General features: G+C 43.6%; 1 protein-coding gene across 2 annotated transcripts in view; it reads left to right on the top strand.

Moving 5' to 3' along the window:
- Nucleotides 1-23,954, top strand: part of LOC126259774 (probable metabolite transport protein CsbC) — a 198,155-nt gene extending 174,201 nt beyond the window's left edge. For both annotated transcript variants that reach the window (XM_049956778.1, XM_049956777.1), the window contains 2 exons: nucleotides 11,814-11,941; nucleotides 23,512-23,954. In XM_049956778.1, coding sequence (XP_049812735.1) covers nucleotides 11,814-11,941; nucleotides 23,512-23,567 — 184 coding nt within the window. In that variant the 3' untranslated portion in view covers nucleotides 23,568-23,954. The remainder of the gene's footprint in view (nucleotides 1-11,813; nucleotides 11,942-23,511) is intronic.
- The last annotated feature ends 322 nt before the right edge of the window (nucleotides 23,955-24,276 follow it).

Below are 24,276 nucleotides of genomic sequence, written 5' to 3'. Positions count from 1 at the left end.
AACCATCTGCCATCTGCTGAGCTACCCAAGCATGACTCACGACCTGTCCTCACAGCTTTACTTCCACCAGTACCTCGCCTCCTAACTTTCAAACTTGACAGAAGCTCTGCTGCAGACCTTGTAGAACTAGGACTCTTGGAAGAAAGGGTATTGTGGAGACATGTCTTAGCCACAGCCTGGGGGATGTTTCTAGAATGAAATTTTCATTCTGCAGCGGAGTGGGCGCATATTTGAAACTTTCTGGCAGATTAAAACTACAGAGTGAAAATTTCATTCCAGAAACATCCCCCAGGCTGTGGTTAAGCCATGTCTCCACAATATCCTTTCTTCCAGGAGTGCTAGTTCTGCAAGGTCTGCAGAAGTCTGGAAGGTAGGAGTCGAGGTAATGCTGGAAGTAAAGCTGTGAGGACGAGTCGTCAGTAGTGTTTGAGTAGCTCAGGTGGAAGAGCACTTGCCCTCAGAAGGCAAAGGTCCCAACTTTGAGTCTTGGTCCGACACACAGTTTTAATCTGTCAGGAAGTTTTACAACATGTTATATACAAGAATTGAGACAAGAAAGTGCAAAATATCTAATTTCAAGTAGCGCAAGTTGTCTTGTAGACAAAACCAGTCGAACAAACTCCTCAGGAAGAGCCCACTTGTGTTTATAGAAAATCGAATATTATAGAATATACTTCTATTAAACTACTAAGAAACTGTCAGAACCTACTAGAAAACGTGAATATTAGTGTTGTATTCTCCAAAAGTTTATTGAACGTAACTTATTCTACAATACAATAGCTGGCTGTACAATAGATGTAGACGTCCGTCTATCTAGCCGGAGATGTGGTTCCTCTCAGTCCGCTGGTACTTCGATCGGCGGTGCAGTACGACGGCTTCGGTGATATCTTCTCGGATACTCTACTATAGCGGTTGCCATTAACAGCGGACGAAGACTGGTCTGCCTTTTTTTTTTTCTTTATTGTTATTTTAATCACCTTATACAAAGGCGGTCTGTCAGCAGCATATTACGCTGCTCTTCAGCCGCGAGTGGTACAATAAGTATGACATATAGGTGGCACAGATAATGCAATAAAAACGGCGGGCAAAAACTGTAGACATGAAAAGCAATAAACATGAGCCGTTCACGCTGGACGAGAAAAAACACTAACACCAGTTGACACGGCGCACAAAACACGGACGACTGCGACGGCACAGGTGAACAGTGGTGGCGTGACGGCGAAAGAACACTAAACACAAAACGAAGGCACACACACAAGACACTGATGGCGATGATCTCCGGCGCGCGAATGTTCACTGAGTGTGTACGAGTCCAGGGACCTGCCAAGAGAGGAGGAGGGGGGGGGTGTGAGAGGGAGAGCAGAGATGCCACGGGCAGGGGAGATAGGGGAAGGGAGGAAGGGGGAGGGGAAGCCTGGGGGTAAATGGGTGGAGGAAGGGGGGATGGTGGGAAAAGGAGAGAGAAGGGAGGGAGGGTGCCCAGAGGAAAAGACACAGGAAGTGGGAGGGGAGGATCAAAGTTGATAGGAGGGGTAGATGGAGGGGAGGAGGACATCATCATGGAGGTGGAGCTGGTGGAAGCCACCTTGGGAGAGGGTAAGGAGGGTGGAGAGATGGAGACCGGGTGGGACGTGGGCAGGGGTGGGAGAGGATGGATGAGACAAGCGGGTGAGGAGGATCGAGTTTACCGGAGGTGTACAGGATCAGTATCCTTTCAAGGAAAAGGAGGAGGTGGGGGAACTGAATGAAATCGTACAGGATCCGCATGGGGGAGGGGAGACGGATGCAATAGGCGAGGCGGACGCAAGGCGTTCAAGGATCTGAAGGGATGTGTAAAAGGTAGGGGGGGCGAAGATCCAGGCCAGATGGGCGGATGAGGGATTTATAGGTGTGGAGTATGGTGGAGGGGTCCAGACCCCGTGTACGGCCAGATAGGAGCTTGAGGAGACGGAGTCGGGAGCGTGCCTTGTCTTGGATGGTCCGGAGATGGGGGTCCAGGAGAGGCAACGGTCGAGGGTGACGCCAAGGTACTTAAGGGTGGGGGTGAGGGCGATAGGATGGCCATAGATGGTTAGATAGAAATCGAGGAGGCGGAAGGAAGGGATGGTTTTGCCTATAATGATCGCCTGGGTTTTGGAGGTATTGACCTTGAGCAACCACTGGTTGCACCAAGCGGTGAATCGGTCAAGATGGGATTGGAGAAGGTGTTGGGAGGTAAAACAATGGTTTACCAGGTTTAAGGAACATCAGGATACGGGAGGTTTTCCACAGGTCGTGGTAGTAACTGGTGGACAGGACTACATTGTAGAGCCTGGCCAGGGTGGAGAGGAAAGAGACAGGAGCTTCACGCAGGTGACGGTAGGTGACACGATCGTGACCAGGAGTGGTGTTGCATTTTGTGCGGAGTGTAGCAATGAGATCCTGTGTAGTGATAGGGGCATTGAGTTCCGTGTGTGCAATGTTGTCCATGTACTGGAAACCAGGTGCGAGGGGAGGGACAGAGGTGTCAGTTCGATCGCAGACATCCGGGAAGAGGGAGTAATCGAACTGGGGATCATCAGGAATGGAAAAGACATCGGAGAGGTAGGAGGCAAAGTGACTGGCCTTACTAAGGGTGTCAGGGAAGGGGTGATCATCATGGAGGAGAGGATAGTAGGGGGAGGGTTTAGTTCCGGTAAGGCGACGGAAGGCTGACTGGTCTGCCTTCGACCGGCCGGGCCTATATAGAGAGCTGGAGCCAATAGAAACCCGGCTTAGGAATCCGTGGCCGGATATGTCGCGGCGACTTCTGAAAGGAAAGTTTCCTATTAATCGACTGGAATCTTCGGCGTGTTTACCTGATGTCTTCGCCTGTTTAGCTGTTGATTTGTTTCCCTCATAGCGTGGCTGTTATGCGGTGCTACCTGCTATTTACGGGAACCCGATTGCAGACAGTACAGTTAGTAAAAAGTATTTGGATCCAATGAGACGCGCACCAGCAACATATCTCCAGCCTCTTTACAATACTCCACCTTTTCTCATTACACTACACCGAACACAGACGAGGTCCGTCCGTACTTCGCATTGATGGATGCTGCATGTGCCGTTGCCTTGAAACGACATACTTTCATAAGACGGAAGTTACAATAATTCTTTAACCACATATAGGATGTTTCCAGTCATTTTAGTACAACAAATCAACGACGAGTTTTCGAGGGATCCTCAATTTTCTGTTGTTTATAAATGGCATATATACATTTGAGCTTCAACTGAAAGCCAATATGGTCTCTCACGACTGTGTATCTGAAAAGAGAGGGCGTCGAGGGCTAAGAGAAAGACAGACCGCGGCGCGTACGTCACAGCACGTGACCCTGCAGGTCTTAAAGAATGCCAGCAGCCGTATTCGGCGGGGTGATAGTAACTACTTCAGACCAGTCTAATAATGCTTAACTGCGCATTTAAATGCACGCAAGCTCTTGATAGCACACGATGAAGTTAGTATCTTTAGTGGGCAACTTTTAATTGACATTATAATTTCCCGCCGGCCGCGGTGGTCTAGCTGTTCTAGGCGCCCAGTCCGGAGCCGCGCGACCGCTACGGTCGCAGGTTCGAATCCTGCCTCGGGCATGGATGTGTGTGATGTCCTTAGGTTAGTTAGGTTTAAGTAGTTCTAAGTTCTAGGGGACTAATGACCACAGATGTTAAGTCTCATAGTGCTCAGAGCCATTTGAACCATTTTTTTATAATTTCCCGTGGGCCCTTCACGGTGCCGAGCATTCGTGAAGTATGGTGAAAAGACGACTAGAGTGACGCCATAAGTTCGTTGCAAATCTCATATTTCTCGTGGGCCCCGGATGGCGTCATGTGACGAAGGCAGTGTTCTTCCATCTCGTTGGTCAACGTTCAAACTTACCTTCTGAGATTAGATTAGATTAATTATTCATTCCATAGACCCATAAAAGAGGGAATCCTCCCGGATGTGGAACATGTCAGATAAACACATTACAAAAATGTAATTAGAAAAACTTGAGCTTCATTAATTTTAATGATCCTCAGTCAATAAACAGCAAAATTATGTACATGAATTAAATTTAAACTTTTAATATTTACAGGTTTAATACTTACATCTGCTTTCATTAAATCCATCATTCAGACATTTGCTAGTTTCTTGGCTATTACGACCAAGTATTGTCAAAAATTAAAGTAAATGATTCATTTCAGTGATCCTCAGTTAAGAACAGTCAGATTATGTACAAGATTTAAAATTAAATTTCCACTATTTACAGACTTAAGACTTACATCTGCTTTCCATACATCCATCATTCACACAGCACGTATTACTTGGCTGTTACAACCAAGTATTGTCAAAAATTAAAGTACAATAAATTTTCATTGAAATGGTCTACTGCACTTGTTGAGAAACTCATGGATGGAATAGAAGGAGTTTGCCACCAAAAATTCTTTTAAATTATGTTTAAATTGTGCCTTGTCTGAAACTAAACTCTTAATGGTTGCTGGTAACTTATTGAAAATATGCGTTGCTGAATACTGGACTCCTTTCTGGGCAAGAGTAAGTGATTTTAAATTTTTATTTATATTGTACTTATTCCTAGTATTGATAATGTGTACTAAGCAGTTAGTTGGAAAAAGAGATGAATATCTGACATACTGGATATTGTCCTGTACGTTCAGAAAGACTCCCCAATATCTTTTTCCACCCTAGGACGCCAGAAACTTCGTACTCTCAACGTTAGAGTGCACGACCCATGTGCCGATGGCTTTATATTATATGAGCAGGTTTATAACATGTTTTGATATCTTATCTATGAGGGCGTGCTGAGAAATAATGCCTGTAAATACTCTATTCTGTTCTCAACATCGGTTGAGGTATAACATGTTGTGCATTTTAGTTCCTCAACTTTTCCGCTCCACTGGCGCAAATTTCAACCCTCTGCCGCCAGACGGCTCCGGACTGTAGCGTGTAATATCGCGGTGTGTAACGTAACTATGTCGGTGCATGAGATAATGCGTCATTTAATCGGGTTTCTAGCCGCAGAAAACGTGCATCCAACTAAAATTCATAGAAAAATTAAAGCCGTGCGCAGCGACGATTGCATCGACATCAGTAACGTAGGGCATAGTGTTGTTCGTGCTCGTAATGAAGAAAACTGCTGTGATAACCCCAACATGTGGGACAGACCGTGAAACCATCACACCAAAGAAGTTCAAGAGCACGCCACCAGCAACTGAAGTAATTCTCACAGTATTCTGAGATGCTCAAGGTGTGATGCTTTTGGAATTCATATCTAAAGGCACCATCATATATTCCACAAGGTACTACGGGACCCTCAGGAAACTGAAACCACGAATTCCAAGAGTCCGTCAACACATGGAGCACCTCTTCTTCAGCACGACAGTACCAGATCACACACGAGAGCTTTGACATTTGCAGCAATCAGACCCCTTGTGTTCACTGCCATCGATCATCTTCCATACAGCCCACCCTGCTAGCCACGCGGTCTTACGCGCTGCTTCCCGAGCGGGAAGGCGTGCCGGTCCCTGGCACGAATCCGCCCAGCGGATGAATGTCGAGGTCCGGTGTGTGGGCCAGCCTGTGGATGGTCTTTAAGGCGGTTTCCATCTGCCCGGGCGAATGCGGGCTGGTTCCCCTTATTCCGCCTCAGTTACAATATGTCGGCGATTGCTGCTCAAACACTGTCTCCACGTACATGTACACCATAATTACTCTAGCACGCAAACATTTGGGGTTACACTCGTCTGGTATGAGACGTTCCGGGGGAGGGGGGGGGGGATCCACTGGCTTCCGAACGCTCAATAACCCTGGGTTCGGTGTGGGGCGGCGGTCGGGTTTGTGGACTGCTGTGTCCTGTTGTGAGGTTGCGAATCACTGCGTGCTACGGCGGGACGAATACACGATCTTCCACAGAGCCCCGACTTGGTGCTCTCCATTCTCATTTGTTTCCTTAAAGAATACGTTAGAGGACTTCACTTTGATGGTGATGAAGCGGTACAAGCGGAGGTTAGGTTGTGACTCTGTCCACGAAATCAGACATTCTATACTAACGGTATCAACAGACTGGTGTATCGTTGGGAGAAATGTTCGTCGCCAGGGTGACTATGTTCAGAAATAAATATGTGGACGTGAAGAATACAGATGTGGAATGTTAACAGCGTGTGTTTTGTTTAAAAAGCATGATGTGTTTTCACATAAAAAATTCGGAGGAATTACTTTTCGGTGCGGCCTCTTATTTTTCTGCGTAGTCGTCCTTCAGATTTAAGCATTTGTTGCAAAGCTTCACAATCTTTTCTAAGCCTTCTACATACCGAGTTGCCATCAGGTTGTCAAACCAATCACTAAAGTCTTCTTCCACCTTATTGTTAATTTCATAGTACTTTCCGCCTCAAAAACTCCTCAAATTTGAGAAAAATATAGTAATCAACTCCAGGCTATAAAGCGGATGTTCAAAGACCTTCCATTTAAGCTGCTGAAGAAAATCCTTTGTCAACGCACGAGAATATGAGTGAGCGTTATCATGAAGAAGTACAATGCTGCTGGACAACGCCGTTAGCTTTGGACGGCACGACTCGACGTTGTCGGTGAAGGATCTGACAGTAGGCCGCTGTATTTGTCATCTCTCCTCTAGGCACAGGACGCCCTTTAGATCTCAAAGCACTGTGACCACAACCACTCTGGTACTCAAAATTATTTAAAAACATAAAATGAAATAAACTCAGTTATTTGAAGACCGCGTGGTGTCAACTGGCCTCGGTATTATGCGGATGTGGTACGGAGGGCCCTGGGGTCAGCACACCGCTCTTCCGGCCGTTGTCGACTTTTCAGACCTTGCAGCTGCTACCTCTCAGTCAAGTAGCTCCTCAGCTGGCATTACGAAACTGAGGGCACCCCATTCACGTCCTCCCACCAAGGAAAAAATCCCTGGCAGTAACAGGAATTGAACATGGACCCTCAGCATGAGTGTCATACACGCCGACCTCTCCATAAGGAGGCCCACCAGAATTTTAACATTTTTGTTTGGGAGTTGGCGGGGCTGGTTGTGAATGATGTCATTCCATTGATTGACACTTTCTTTTTGGACTTTTATTGGAAACAAATGTCTGATCGACAGTAAAAATGAGTTTATTGCTCAATCCTTGATTTGAGTTCGTTAGTCGGATTGGTCCTTCATTGTCATGAATGTTCGTTCGTCCACCATTGAACATGATGGACCATTTTCGAAACGAAGATTCATTGGTCATATTTCCATAAACTTTGGTTATATCGCTGTAAGTTTCAATACGGCAAACATTTTTTTTATTCAGAAGCCTGATTAAACAACGAATCTCAAACTTGGCAGAGTCGTTAATTTCATCACACAGTTTACAAACGCACGAATAAACAGTAAACGACCATTCCTGACCGCTGTTACTGACATACTGCCATCAGTGCTTAGTAAGATCTAAGACACGGATGTGGAGGGATTAAAACATTCTTTGCTTTTAGAAAGGCCCTCGTGCAATAATGATTACCATGTAGCTTTATGAAATGAACTAGTGAAGACAGCAGAGGAACAACTAGGCACAAAGGCCAAGTAGGAATACTTGGATAACGAGCAAGACATTAAATTTAATTGTAGAAAGCAGAAATACAAAAATTCAACATAGGAAGCAACCGAAGGAAAATACAGATGTCTAAAAGTGGAGGTTGACTAAGTACAAAATAGCTAAGCAGGAACAGTTAGAGAGAAGAAAGCGAAAGCTGTAGAAGCATGCATGACTATAGGAAATATTGATAATGTCATCTATAGCAAAATTAAATAAATGTTTGCATAAAGTTGGAGTAGCTCTGTGAATATCAATAGCTCGGATTATAAGTCAATACGTAGCAAGGAAGGGAGGGTTGAAGGCTGGAAGTACTTCATAGACGATAAATACATAGAAAGAAGTTAGAAGACAGCTTTATGGAAAGGGAAGAGGAAGTGGATGAAGGTAACATAGGGGAACAATTATTAAGAATCTTGGTAGAATCTATCAGAACAAAAGTGTTCCTCCTGGTATGTAGGATATGTAACACAGTCGTGCTTCCCTCGTGGTTCAAGAAGAATATAATCAATCCAGTAACAAAGAAGTCTAGCCTACTGATAGCATATTTGAATACCACCGAACCACCAACTTTAATACATCGTGAATACAAAATATAAACACTAAATATCTACATTAGAATGGAACGACCGGTAAAAGCCAATCAGTTTGGGTTTCAGCGAAAGTTAGGAACACACAAAGCATCAATGAATCTATGTCTTCTCTCAGAAAATAAGTTCGAGAAACACAAAACCACTTCTACAGCGATTGTAGATATAAAGGAAAACATTTGTCACTTTAGTCTACAGTGAAATTTTCCGATAGTAACAGGGATGAAATACAGAAAACGATAAATTATCTACAACTAATGCAGAAACCAGAACGTAGTTTTAAGAATCGAAGCATAAGAAAGGAAGATAGCAGCTGAGAAAGGAGTGAGACAACGTTGCAGCCACATTACATTTCATCCAGTTGATCAAAGCCCGTGCAGTACAGGAAGCTGACGAGGATTTCCTAAAGGAATTAGGAAGGAGAAACAAAAATTTTGACGTTTGCCGATAACATTGTAGTTCGATCAGAGTCAGCAAAGGACTTGGAAGAACAGCTAAACGGAGTAGATAGTGTTCTGGGAAGAGGTTATAATATGAACACCAACAAAAGTAAAACAAGGGTAATAGAATATAGTTGAATGAAATTAGACGATGCTGAGGGAAATCTATTAGGAAATATGATGTTAAAGGATGTAGACGAGTTTTCCTACTTGCGCAGTAAAATAACTGATCATGACAGAAGTAGAAATTATACAAAATGAGTCTCGGAACGGCAAGAAAAGCTTTTTTTTGAGAAGAGGAACATGTTAACATGTAATATAAATTCAAGCGTTACGAAGCCGTTTCTGAAAGCATTTGTGTGGAGTATATACATTGGCGTGCAAAACTTGATCAGAAGTATCCGGACACCTGGCTAAAAATGACTTACAAGCTCGTGGCGCCCTCCATCGGTAGTGCTGGAATTCAGTATGGTGTTGGCCCATCCTTACACTTGATTACAGCAAACACTCTCGCAAATATACGTTCAATCAGGTGCTGGAATGTTTCTTGGGGAAAGGCAGCCCATTCTTCACAGAGTGCTGCACTGAGGAGAGGTATCAATGTCGGTCGGTGAGGCCTGGCACGAAGTCGACGTTCCAAAACATCCCAAAGGTGCACTATAGGATTCAGCTTAGGACTCTGTGCAGGGCAGTCCATTACAGGGATGTTATTGTGTAACCACTCCGCCATAGGCCGTGAATTATGAAGAGGTGCTCGATTGTGCTGAAAGAAGCAGTCACCATCCCCAAATTGCTCTTCAATAGTGGGAAGCAAGAATGTGCTTAAAACAGCAATGTAGGGCTGTTCTGTGATAGTGCTACGCAAAACAACAAGGGGTGCAAGCCGCCTCCATGAAAAACACGACCACACCGTAGCAACACCGCCTCCGAATTTTACTGTTGGCACTATACACGCTGGCAGATGACGCTCACCTGGCATTCGCCATACCCACACCCTGCCATCGGATCGCCACATTGTACACCGTGATTCGTCATTCCACACAACATTTTTCCACTGTTCAATCGTCCAATGTTTACACCAAGCAAGGCGTCGTTTGGCATTTACCGGTGTGATGTGTGGCTTATGAGGAGCCGCTCGACCATGAAATCCAAGTTTTCTCATCTCCCACCTACTGTTATAGTACTTGCAACGGATCCTGAAGTAGTTTGGAATTACTGTGTTATGGTCTGGATAGATGTCTGACTATTACACATTACGATCCTCTTCAACTGTCGGCGGTCTCTGTCAGTCAACAGACGAAGTCAACTGTACGCTTCTGTGCTGTACGTGTCCCTTCACGTTCCCACTTCACTATCACATCGGAAACAGTGGACCTAGGGATGTTTAGGACTGTGGAAACCTCGCTTACAGAAGTATGACACAAGTCCCAATCGCCTGACCAGGTTCGAAGTACGTGACTTTCGCGGAGCGCTCCATTCGGCTCTCTCACAATGTCTAATGACTACTGAGGTCGCTGATATAGAGTACCTGGCAGTAGGTGGCAGCACAATGCACCTAATATGAAAAACGTTTGTTTTTGGGGGTGTCCGGATACTTTTGATCACATAGTGTAGCTAGATGGAACTAGGACTTTACATAGAAGGAACTGCTGCAGTGTAGTGCAGAAGTTGACTGAGACGCTGTGAACGAACAGGAATGATACTTTTATTGAAAGATAATAATTACTCTGAACTCATCACGATTTACGATGGTACCGCAGACATTACAAAAGGGGGGATATGGTCTTTAATGTTGTTTGCGATCGCCACGGACGGCAGTGCATGCTCAGTAACATGTCCCCACACTAGCCACAAGGTTTCCAAGGAGTTCTTAGTGGTGTGGCGTTCTATTCCTCCATCTGCGCGGGTGACAACCGCTGAATGGTCGTTGGTGCGTGTGAACGTGCTGCAGTGTGTCCTCCCAACGTACGCCACACGTCCTCGGTGGGATTTAAGTCGGGAGAATGGGCAGGCCATTTCATTCGGCGAATATCCTCTCGTTCTACAAACTCCTTCACTAGTGTCACAGAATGCGACAACGCAAGGTCAACCGTAAAAATGAAGTAGGGCCGAATGTACTCCAAAAAAGCACATGTGGAAGGAGTAGTCACAATAACGTTGACTGGTGTTGTACCGTCTTCAAAGATTGGGACGTCAGTCGTCCATGTGAGGTTATGCTTACCCACACCATAATACATGTACCACCAAAACGATCGCGTTCGACAGTGGACCTTGGTCCATTACGTCTTCCCGCCCCTGTCCATATGAGGGTACGTCCATCATCACGTCGAACATGATGGTTTTGGTGCTACTGGTATTATGGTGTGGCGAGGTATAATGATGGATTGGTTTGCTTAACTGCACATCTTTGAACGAGTTAGACTCACTGGTCAACGTTATTGTGTGACGGTACTCCTTCCCTTGTGCACCTTTTCACTGGTGCATTCGGCCCTAACTTTATTTTTATGGAAGACAATGCGCGATCGCATCGAGGAGCGCAGGTAGAGAAGTTCTTGGAACTAGAGGCTAGTCGATGAATGGAGTGGTATGCATATTCCCTCTAAGCACGTGTGAGATACTTTAGGGAGACGTATTACAACACGTCCACGTGTACCAACGACCATCCAGCAATTATCAACCGCACTGGTGGATGAATGGAACGCTCCACCACAAGAATCCCTTATCAACCTAGTGGCCAGCATGGGAGCGCGTCCCCGAGTATCCATTGCCAAATGTGGCCACCACACATCCCATTATGAACCATGTCTCGCCTTTTGTATTGTACAGGGGACGATCATAAATTGAGGCGACTTCAGTGTAATTATTGTCTTTGAATAAAAGTGTCATATCTGTTCGTCTCATTGCGTATTGCCTATAGCCACATTTTGAATTATATTGCAGCAGTTTTGCTATGTGTGGTCCATATTTGGTTGAGGTGTGTTACTTGGCAGTGCCACATCATGCGAAAGTTACTTTCGCTCTCAAATTTTGCATACTGCTGAAGTATAAATGCCGCAGGGGGAGGTAACACGTTTGTCTTTGATCGACGGCAGACAGTGAACCTGCATTGTAATTCAGTTCTGTACGCTGGTTATTTGTCATAGTTGGATATATACTCTTCCCCTGACAAAGTTTTCTGTTGCAGGACTATGGCGATGTCTCTGACCATGATGTGCGGCTTCATAGCAGCGCTTTTTGGGAATCTCATCTATCCTGTCCTCATGGCGGTCGGTTGTGAGACTCCTTTCTATGTCGTCACCGCTTGTAACTTAGGTAAGGAAGGCAAAGTCCTGTAGACTACAAAACTTTTTAGCTGTCTCAAGATCTATCAGTAGCCCAATTCATACGTTACTACACTTTTTGTATTACCAATTACATGCATTTGACTGCAGACGGTGAACATTGTCCAGCTCGTGACAGTGTTACTCATATATGTTGTTTAAGAAAATACAGTCACATGTTCCTGCGACAGGTAGTATTGATGAAAACTAAAATAAAAGTTTCTATAATGACGTGTACGGAAAACAATACCCGTTAAAGTATGAGTCAGTGTTTAATCTCATTCCCATTTCTTTGTTGCATAGAAATGATCACTATATACAGTGGTCCATGTGGTTACCACGCAATTGGATACATCCTTCAGCCCTTCTTCCCAGTGAACGATGCATTCTTTCAAATACACCTAGCTGCATTCAGATCGAGTCATATGCATTGGTCACACGCTCCTGTAAGGTTTCCTCACAGTCGACGTGTTGGGCATACATGAATCCTTTTAAATGTCCGCATAGAGAGATATACAACGAATTCACGTCCGGTGAACAGAAAGCTCATGCTACTGCTACTGGACCTCCTCGACCAATCCACCACCCATGAAACGTTGCTGTGAGGTACTATAGCACGATCAGTAGAAAATGGGGTGGCGTCCCGTCATGCATAAACGACATAATAAACATAAAAGACATAACTGACGTTACTGACCAGCTAATATAGCTGTCTATTACTTTCGAGGTAGCGCAGTGGTTAGCACACTGGACTCGCATTCAGGAGGACGACGGTTCAAACCCGCTTCCGGCCATTCTGGTTTAGCTTTTCCGTGATTTCTTTAAATCACACCGGGGACATGCCAGGATGGTTCGGTTCACTTCCTTTCCTTTCCTTCCCTGATCCGATGGGACCGATTACCTCGCTGTTTGGTCTGCTTCCCGATATCAACCAACCAACTTTAAATCTCAGGCCTGCTTGCGGTTATGTTCCACTGATGGTTCAATAAATGAACTTTCGTCACCTGAAGAAGCTTTTATGTAATGCTTTCCCTCACCAGGCCTCATTTTGGGTGGATAAAGATAACGCATCATATTCTAAACTAGAAAAGTATATTTGACATTATTGACCGGATAATACAGAGTTTTATTACTTTGAGTCTTAGGCCCACTTGAGGTTATGTTTCTTGTGGTATAGAGTGAGAAACGCTGCAACATTTACGAATCGAAACTATAGAGCTAGAGTTCACTAAAATCTTTCCTGTTCGTAATCAGCTACTAAATAATACTAAGAGCTAGCTCCAAGATAACATGTATGATACTTTTATCCATTGACATCACATTTCCCAACACCAACACAAGAAACATACGAAAAATACGTGTTTCTTAGAGATCTTTATTGTGGAGCATCACTGAAACTTTTTTTTTACTGTTTCATTCCACTTGATTTTATTATCTTCCTGTAAATCATTTACATGATGTAGAAATTGTCAGATGTGTAATTAACATGCAAAGTACATGTAATACAAACATAATAACAGAATATCACTTAAGTATCTATTTTCAATGTATTTTTGCGAGTACAACATTTGTCTTGAACATGTACATAAATGTTAAGATAAGAATTTTACACACATTCAAAGTACTCATGTACGTCATAGAAACTTTTACATAAAAGGTAATTTTTAAGCTCAGTCTTAAATTTCACTTCATCTCTTATTTCCTTCATGTACACTGGCAGAGCATTGTAAAGTTTTATTCCAAAATAACTTACATGTTTTGGGTTTTTTGTTATTCGTACTCTTTATACATGTAATTTTTTACGATTGTGTTATAATTGTGGCAGGCCTCATTGATACGTAAATTGCTCAGGTCTGCTCTTGTACACAGAATGCATTTATATATACAGTGATGATATTGTGAGTATTTGTCATTTTTTGAAGAGGAGCCTACAGTGATTTCTCGGAGAATTGTGTGTTATAATTCGAGTGGCGCTTGTCTGTAGTTCGAAGGTAACCAAAATACACTAATCTAGCACACTCTATGTTGCAAATTATAGATATTATCCTCAATACGAAACTTGCCGAATTGAGCATGTGGGATAAATACTTCATACGGTCTTTCCAACTTAAGTTTTGATCAATGTGCATGCCCAGAAACTTTGTGGATTGCACATTCTCTACCGCTTTCTCAAATAAGTAGCTAAGAAAACACGAAATACAAAACGTTAGCTTAGTAAATAGTTGTGTCAACATGACGATTGCCCTTTTTGCTTCTGTCAAAACAAGATATCAGCACTTACTATAAGTAGCATAGGAAATGGTGATGTGTTGGAGTATTCCCAGAAAATGATTGACCCAAGGACGTTTACTACATTAGAGGATGTACTAAAATGTATGAAGAAATCAGGATAAGACTGGGAATGCGAGGCATCAGCATTTACTGTAATCACCAAGGAAAGACGTCATATGTTGGAGTATTCACAGGGAATGATGGTTCCAAAGACGTTTACTACATGACAGGAATTTTTAAAAATCTGTTTCTAAATCTTCATTCCCATTTGGATCTGCTCAAAAAAGAACAGTTACATTTGATCTAATTGGCGTAGTCTTTACTCTGCGCATCTAGCAACAGAAAAGCCACTTGCAAAATTTAAAACGGAAACTGCGAGTACGTGTAACGACCATTCGATTTCTAAAGTGCTAAACATCAAGTTCTAAGCGCAAATTGCCTCGGAATATGTGACTGAGTCCACAGTTTTGCATGGCGAAACAGAGATGTTTCCGTGACGTCACAGAACCTGTTCTCTGATTGCTTAACTGAAGCAAACTGAGCAGGTGCATACTAATTCAAGTGTTTACTGTGCTAACATGTCGTATTTGGTACTTCCCGTAGTTATACTTCCGCAATGCGAAAATGTGGAGTTTAACTGATACACCACAATTCAACGTCTCTCAAAAACGCGATATTTTTGGTACGCGGTTTGTGTTAACGTATTGGGAAATGTGACTCTGGCGTATAAAAATGTCATCGATCTTACCTTGGAGTTAGCTCCTGAAATTATTTAGTGGTTGCTTAAGATAAGGAAAGAAGAGACAGATTGTAAACATTTTAGAGGTGTCTGCACTACGGTTACGACAGGTAACTGTGTGTTACAGATTTTCAAATTCAAAAAAGGCGATAAAAAATTTACTTGACGCCTTCCTGAGAAACAATCTCCACTCCTTCCATGTTAACAATGCAAGTGTAAACATATGCGGCTTACATTCAAATGACTAGTATCGACAGCAATTAAGAACTTTATTCTGAATTAACAAACGACGGATCTGATTTCCCATGGTACATAAAACATCAGAACATTGTTGCAGAAACAACAAAAAAATCCAAAATCCCCAAGATTGATTATCTTTTACAGAAGCTCTAAATTTAGCGTGGACTTCTATGCTGGATGCTTATAATAGTTTCCATAACGAAACTTTTTCTCGAAACCTGGCAGAAAATCTAAAAAGATGCTTTTCGTATGTAGAGTATACCAACTGAAAGACACAATCAGTGCCTTCTCTGCACGACAGCAAAGGAAGTATGAGCGACGACAGTACTGCTAAAACAGAATTGCTAAACACAGCCTTCCGAAATTCCTTCACCAAAGAAGACGAAGTAATTATTCCAGAATTCGAACAAAGAACAGCTGCCAACACGAGTAACTTAGAAGTAGATAACCTCGGAGTTGTGAAGCAATCATTTAATGAAAACAAGTATTCCGATCCAGATTGTAAATCAATTAGGTTCCTCTCAGAGTATGCTGATGCAGTAGCTCCATACTTAACAATCATCTACAACTGCTCGCTCGACTAAAGATCCGTCCCAAAAGACTGGAATGTTGCACAGCTCACACCAATATTTAAGAAAGGCAATAGGAGTAATCCAATAAATTACAGGCCCATATCATCAATGTCGATATGCAGCAGGAGTTTGGAACTTATGTTTTCGAACATTACGAACTACATCGAAGAGAATGGTCTATTGACACATTGTCAACAAGAATTTAGAAAATATCGTTCTTGTGAAACACAACTAACTCTTTACTCACACAAAGTGTTGAGTCATATCGACAAGAGATTTCAAATTAATTCTGTATTTCTAGATGTCCAGAAGGCTTTTGACACCGTATCTCAAAAGCGGCTTGTAATAAAATTGCGTGCTTACGTAATATAGTCTGCTACGCGACGGGATTCGTGATTTCGTGTCAGAGAGGTCACAGTTTGTAATAATCGACGATAGGTCATCGAGTATGACAGAAGTGATTTCTGGCGTTCCCCATGGTAGTGTTATAGATCCTGTGTTGTTCCTTATCTATATAAACGATTTAAGAAACAGTCAGAGCAGCGGTCTTATGTTTTTGCAGATGACGCTGTCGTGTATCTTCTAGTAAAGTCATGAGAAGACCAAAACCAACTGCAAAACGATTTAGATAAGGTGTAAAACTTGGCAATTGACCCAAAATAAAGAAAAGCGTGTGGTTGCCCATATGAGTGCCAAAAAGAAAGCATTAAAATTCGTTTTCACGATAAATCACACATGTCTAAAGGCCGTAAATTCAGCTAAATACCCAGAAATTACAATTACAAGCAACTTGCACTGAAGCGCCAAAGAAACTGGTATAGGCATTCGTATTCAAATACAGAGATATGTAAACAGGCAGAATACTGCGCTACTGTCGGCAACACCTATATAAGACAGCTTCAATGGCAAGTTATCGAGATTTAAGTGAGTTGGATCGTGGTAGGGTGTAGTCAGCGCACGAGCGATTGGGCACAGTATGTCCGAGGTAGCAATGAAGTGGGGATTTTCCCGTACGACCCTTTCACGAGGGTGCCATGAATATCAGGAAACCGGTAAAAGATCAAATCTCCGAAATCGCTACGGCCGGAGAAAGATCATGCAAGATCGGGACCAAATATGATTGATGAGAATCGTTCAACGTGACAGAAGTCCAGCCCTTTTGCAGATTGGTGCAGATTTCAATGCTGGGCCATCAAAAAGTGTCAGCGTGCGAACCATTCAACGAAACATCGTCGGTACGGGCTTTCGGAGCCGAAGGCCCCCTCGTGTACCCTTGATGACTGCACGCCACAAAGCTTTACTGTTCGCATAGGCCCGTCAACACCGACAGTGGACTGTTGATGACTGGAAACATGTTGACTGGTCGGACGAGTCTCATTTCAAATTGCATCGATCGGATGGACGTGTACGGGTATGGAGACAGTCTCATGAATCCACAGACCCTGGAAGTCAGGAGCGACTGTTCAAGCTGGTGGAGGTTCTGTAATGGTGTGAGGCATTTGCAGTTGCAGTGATATGGGACCCCTGATGCGTCGAGGTACGCCTCTGACAGGTGAAAAGTACGTAAGCATTCTGTCTGATCACCTGCATCCATTCATGTCGATTGTACATTTCTATGGACTTGGAAAATTCCAGCATGGCGATGCGACACCCCACACATCCAAAATTGCTACAGAGTGGCTCCAGGAACACTCTTCTGAGTTCAAACACTCCGCTGGGCACCAAGCTCCCCATATATGAACATTATTGAGCGTATCTGGAATGCCATGCACCGAGCTGTTCAGAAGATTTCTCCACCTCCTCGTACTGTTACGGATTTATGGTCGTTCCTGGAGGATTCATAGTGTCAGGTCGCTCCAGCACGACGTCACACGTCAGTCGAGTCCATGTCCCGTCGTGTTGCGGCAATTCTGCAAGCTCGCGAGGGCCCTGCACGATATTAGGGAAGTGTACCAGTTTCTATGGCTCTTTAGTGTAAATTGGAAAGAACACATTGAAAATGTTTTGGAGAGGGCGGACTAAAGACTGCATTTTATTGGCGGAACACTTAGGGGATACAACAGATCTACTAAGGAGACTACCTATACTACGCTTGTCCGTTCTCTTTTGGAGTACTGCTGCGCGGTGTGGGATCCTCGTCAGATAGGTTTAACGTTGTACATCAAAAAAATTCAAAGAAGGGCAGCACGTTTTGTATTATAGAGAAATAGGGGAGAGAGTGTCATGGACGCGATACTAAAACGAAGTCGTTTCTCATTGCGGCGAGATTTTCTCACGAAATTTCTATCACTAACTTTCTCCTTGGAATCCAAAAATATTTTGTTGACGTCGACCTACATAGGGTGTATCGATGATCATAATAAAGGAAGGGAAATCAGAGATCACACGGAAAGATATAGGTGTTCGTTTTTTTCTGGGTGCTGTTCGAGAGAGAAGTAAAAGAGAATTAGAATGAAGAGGGTTTGATGAACCCGCTGCCAGACACTTAAATGTGATTTGCAAAGTAGCCATGTACATGTAGATGTATATGTATATTAACCAGTCAGCATCATGAGTTATATTTTTATAGTGCGGAACATGATGTATTATGTTTTTCGTTCCAAAAGGGTGCTTAGTGAGGTGAACCATCATTGTTTTCGTAGTTGTACTTCTGCATTGCGATAATATGCCACTTAACTGAAATACTGCATTAAAGATCTCGTTTGTCTTGAAGATATTGAGTGATGGTGTGTTTGTATGCGTTGAGACGTGGAAATAACGTTGTGACAATACGTGGGTCTACTGTGCCTTGCATCTAGTGGATGCTAAGATCGGACTCACTCATATTTACGCACCAAGTGGGACTACAGAGAGCAAGATGATCCCCTATGGTGGGTACATACTGACTGGCTGTTTCGCTTATGATGGCGGCAAAATACTGGGCTATGATTGCAACAGCAAAATGTGTGTGTGTGTGTGTGTGTGTGTGTGTGTGTGCGCGCGCGCGCGCGCGCGCGCGCGCTCCTGTGTGTGTGTGTCTTTACATGTACGAGCTCCGCTCTCTGGAATTTCCCCTCGCCATCCAAATTGCCCTGAAAGTAGGCAACGAGGTTGTGTGGTGTCTCAAGTACACATACTGTGAGCCTTCTGCTCCGTAGATACCTGTTGTACATAATTAAAGTTCCAGTTTTAAAACGCTTTAGAATGAGAACCACTGCTCAAAATGGCGTCAAATTTAAATAGAGCATTATTGACGCATGAGGAAACGTCGTGGACCAAAAAAATTTAACTAAAACCTTACAAATAGATGGCGCTGTAAGCGTCTTAACGTAAGTCGGGTCGGTTACAAATGGTAGATGAATCGCAGTACCACAGCTATGGTTTGAGCTGCACATTACGCCATCCTTACTGTTCAATGTGCATGGCTGTGCAAGTCCGCCAGTCCACAGCAGTGACATTGTTAGTTAGGTAAGTCCATCCACCACGGCGAGAACGTACTACATCGGAAGGGATAAGTCGGTTTTTAATTTCCAGCGGCCAAAAACCGCATAAAAAGCAAAATGACATCAGTTTCTAATTGTCGTGAGACGGGCGCAACACACGTTCAATATGCTGTCCACCGTTTCCCTCCACAAGCTGAAATCGAGAAAGAGGAGCACCTTCTTGCATAAAAATGATCCCACCCACACATCCACGCTGTTGAAGGCATGGATTGACTTTGGTGCGCAAAAGATTTTCACAGCGTTTACTAGCAACAGTACAGATAACAGGACCCGCAGGTCTCATCTCCTCGAAAAAATACGGACGCCGTCAGTCCGCTTCATACAGTCAGCTTTGGAGAATGAAACTGTACCAGCTGATGTGCGTGCGGATTTCCCGTTGCCATATTCTACAGTTCTGCGTATTGACATGACCTCTGAGATGGAAATGGGCTACATCCGTCCAAAGAATGTCCTATGGCCATTCAGTGTGCACTTACGCGAGAAAGAAATTCCAGAGCGAACGTTTGTCTTGCTGGCAGGTCGGCAAGAAGCAATGATACGCCCGCTAAACCCGCTGGGCAGAACAGGTAGTAGGATTGTGGAAAGGGTCAAAGGTTGAGGTCAGTTTCTCCTTCTAATTGTCATTTATTGTAATTTAATAACCTTTACAACCAAAGCGGCACTTTGGTAGACTTTTACTGAAAGCAACTCTTTAACAGCTGAAGGCTTCCAAACAAGAAATCCTAACAAATCAAGAAGATAAGAACCGAATTAAGATAGCAACTAAATAATTAAAAAAAAAACAGCAAACATATGCAAATGCAATACAAATGGCTGAGGGCCACAATTAAATTTCAAAATTCTAGAATATATTACCATAATCTTTTAAAGGCAGCAGGCCGCAATGTTTAAGCTTGAAAGATAAATTTAAAAATTAATTTTACAAAATTTTTAAGAAAATAAAAAAATAACCATAAATATTGAATTTAAAGTAGCTGACAACAGGTAACTGAACACCGGTGGCACTCAGAAGCCTCCAGGGAGGTCGGTCTGTCCTCGTTCACTTAGGTGAGACATGTGGTGAGCTCAACTACAGTTGATCCATCGGAACCAAACCAGGGGACAGCCATGGACTGACTGACACCATGACTTGCTTCCCGTCGATCAGTACATTAGAACTCAAACTGGAAGGTTACAAACGTGATAATCCACAATGGAGTATGTATTAGCTGTCAAAATTACACACCATGTTGGGTAGGGACAACAGGTGAGGAATGGACGCTGCCTGAAATTACGTTACTGGCCAGGGCAGGTAACTGGAACATTAACGGCTACAAGACAGAAAATTCCACTGGTGCACTCAAATTGTAGTCGACCAAAATAGTTATTTGCACCGCATGGTGGCTAAATTTCAGCAGTAGAAACACTCAGTGTTGCTCACAGAGAAACCTCCCCAACAGCAAACCACCAAAACGAACCACCACAACATGAATGGACGTGACTTGGGTAGTTGAAACTACTACTCAACTTTGACGTCCGGGGTCGGTGAACCACGAAGCTCATAGCGATCGGACAGCTCCACACACGCTCCGTCACTGCGCAGGGGCTGCCAGCGGCCCCAGCCGACTGCACCGCGCGGAGGTAATTTCCCTCATCCGCAACAACTGACTGACTGCCTCCAGACCCCCTAGTCAGAAACCATATGCACCAAACCAAAGATGGTACACAGCACAAATATCAATACACATCTCTGCTGCCACACGTAGAAGGAAGAAGAACCACGATGTAACCACAAGGGCGGGGAACCAAACACAGATAGACAGCGAAGTTCACGAAAATGCATAGTTGGGAGTGAGCACGGCTCAAGCAACTCTTCAGAACGGGTGATTTTATATAGATAGCAATCCAGAATATTTCGTAGGGTTTTGTGCACTGTGCTCGCAGGCATGTCCAAAGTTCATATAGTTCCCCGTGCAATGCACATTTACACACCGCCACATGACCCCTCCTGAAATGCTGTAGCCACATCTTCCACAGATTGCTTTTCTTCCTTTGCTACATAGTACGTTAAAAGAAGCTGTCGTTTCGAATTTTGTACTCATTTTCCCCATACCCTCAGCTGACATCGGCAGCGCCTTGCCAATGAGTGTCCAGAACATCTGCAGGGCTGTTGGCGCACAGTCGCCGTTCTTGTAAAAGAGCTTTAGCAGCAGGGTGCGACACTTCATGGAGACAGCCATGTTGGGAAACTGAGGAACAACCATGTACCGCGCGTCCGTTGTTGTGCATATTCTCTCGTTTGCAGCGCCATCTACTGATCACATTTTCGTTAAATTTTTTGTTCTATTACGTTTCCCCTGTGTCAATAAGAAGGTGTTCACATTTGATGTCATTCTGGTTCTCTTTCTACAGCGTTTTTGAAACTGTAACTTTAATTATGGACACCTTGTATACTGCCAAACATCAACAGTAAAATGACAAAATCTACTATTTTCAGTCGCCCACGGTCCAACAAATGAGCTGCATAGTTCAGGTGAGGTAATGTCTCTACATTGACTGATTTTTCCCCGTTATGATATTCTTTGAACACAGCATTTTCCATATTGTTCGTGTACTCCGTGTGCGGGAAATATCGTTTTAGCCGTATCATTTAAGATTCCGACTAGCCTTGTGAGCAACAATGCCTGCCATAGTGAAAGGAGACTATCTTCAATACAACGTTGTCGGTAGGCACGTCAGGCTATTCACTACCCTTTGAAAAATGGACTACCTGGCACGCAATTATAAAACAGCTTTGTGGTATGTAAATTGTCGTTTACCTACCAACAGCCTAATCTTTCGTCAGTGGATCTAAACAATTGAGACAGTGGTTCAACATTTTTTATTGCCCACCCTAGCAAGTAACTCACAAAAATTTGGCCGTCACAGTAGATACGAGGCCTGTCTAAAAAGTATCTGACCTCTGGCCAGAAAAATATTTCGGACACCTGTGCGGGTTGGGACCGTAATCCCCTTCTGAGTAGGCCCCTTGTACCTGCACACACTTAGCCCACCGCTCCTTCCACTGCTGGAAACACCTCAGGAAACCTTCTTTTGGAATGGTGTTCAGCTCCGTCGTCGTGTCCCGCATTATCTCTTCTCTAAATGGGATGCTTTCAATGGCGTCTTCAATTCTGGAAACAACCAGAAGTCGCAATGAGCCATGTCTGGAGAGTAGGAAGGTTGGCGAACGGCTGTAATTCCATGTTTGGCCAAGAAATTTTGGATAAAGTGAGATGAATGTGCGGGAGCGTTGTCGTGATGCAGGTGCCAGTTTTTCTCCGTCCACATGTCTGGTCTTTTGCGCCGAACTGCGTCATGGAGTCGCCGGAGAACATCTTGATAGTACTCATTTGTCACTGTTTGTCCTTTCAGTGCGTATTAGTGATGCACATACAAAAAAGAAGACAGTCAACATCACCTCGATTTTGCTTCTCACCTGCCGCACTTTCTCCAGCCTTGGAGAATCGGGATGCTTCCATTGTGACGACTGTCTTTTTGTTTCTGGGTCGTAACCGTACACCCATGGCACATCACAGTGTTCAGAAACCCACCACCAGTGTTGGTGGTGTCCAGAAGGTCCTGTGCAACGTCAAAACGAAGGTGTTTTTGTTTTGGCGCAGCAACTTGGGCACGAATTTCGCAGCCACTCGGTGCATGTTCAAATCATCACGCAAAATTGCATGTGCAGGATCTTCACTCACCCCAGCCTCTTGGGCAATCTCCTGCACGGTCAAACGACGATCTGCCATCACCAAATTTTGCACCCTCTCAACAACAGCTGCACTCCGAGCAGTTTGAGGCCTGCCAGAACGCTGGTCACTCTCTGCTGATGTGCGGCCATTTTTGAATCGGTTGAACCACTCCTTAATTTGTATTACACCCACCGCATCTTCTCCAAACACCTGTTGAATCTTACGAATTGTTTCGGTTTGGGAAGCACCAAGCTTTTGACAAAATTTGATGCAGTATCTTTGCTCAACACGTTCAGTCATCTTGAGAGAATCGGTAATCTGACGAACACGTTGTGTAGCACCTCACTCAGCTACCGACAGGCAGAGACTGACGTGCTGGAAGGCGCGGACAAAATTCGAGCGTACAGTGGGGCCGCGCTAATGTCTCTATTTTGCGCGGGAAAATCAAAGGTCGGATATTTTTTAGACAGACCTCATATCCTCTTTTTAATGAAGTTTCAAATTATAATGCTTGTACTTTATTATGGCCAATTTTTCCTCTACAGGAGCTGGACTGCTGAGTATATTGTTGCCGTCCACCAAGGGTCGAGCCTTAGCCTAAGGACTGCAGCGGACGTAGTGCAACATCCCCTTGATGCCGCTGCTTTGAGATACTCCTCGAGTATTAAATGTCGTCGACACGTAATTTATTGTGAAACTAGAATATTCAACAATGCAGCCACATGTCCAAGAACTGGAAACACGCCGAAAACCACAGATCATCGTTATTGATTTTCCATTTCTCTGATGGACTGGATATGATTCAAAACTTTAAATTACACTTACATTAAAAGTCAAGCCTTACATCTGTCTTTGTCTGAGAAATAACTTCGCTCAGATGGAGTGAAAATACTCTTTCCTCAAAGGTGAATAAGATGTAACACCGTACTGAAATGTAAATAAAATGTGGTATAGGTATTACGTGACCGTTCTTGGAAACTAATAATTTACTGATTGTTATAACAATCGACTAAAAGCGAGTCAGAAAATCTAAATCTTATCAAATGAGAAGCTGATAGGATAATGGGAAATTCTGGGTTGAATAAAAACATTGGAATGAGCAAACATACTTACTCACGGTAAAACATTAAGGTGTCAAACAGCGTATTGGCTGATAAACTCCTTCTGCTTGGCAATATAGCGTACTAACTGTAAGATGTGCTCTGAACAAATGCGCAGATTAGAAATATGACCTACGAAGTTCAATTTGTTTACAAAAAGATAAGCAAAAAGTTAAAATTGTGAAAAGTAATAAAAATGAAAGGCAAGTT

The sequence above is a fragment of the Schistocerca nitens genome, chromosome 5, assembly GCF_023898315.1.
Source record: "Schistocerca nitens isolate TAMUIC-IGC-003100 chromosome 5, iqSchNite1.1, whole genome shotgun sequence".
Classification (NCBI taxonomy): domain Eukaryota; kingdom Metazoa; phylum Arthropoda; class Insecta; order Orthoptera; family Acrididae; genus Schistocerca; species Schistocerca nitens.
This window is presented reverse-complemented; position numbering and strand designations above follow the sequence as displayed.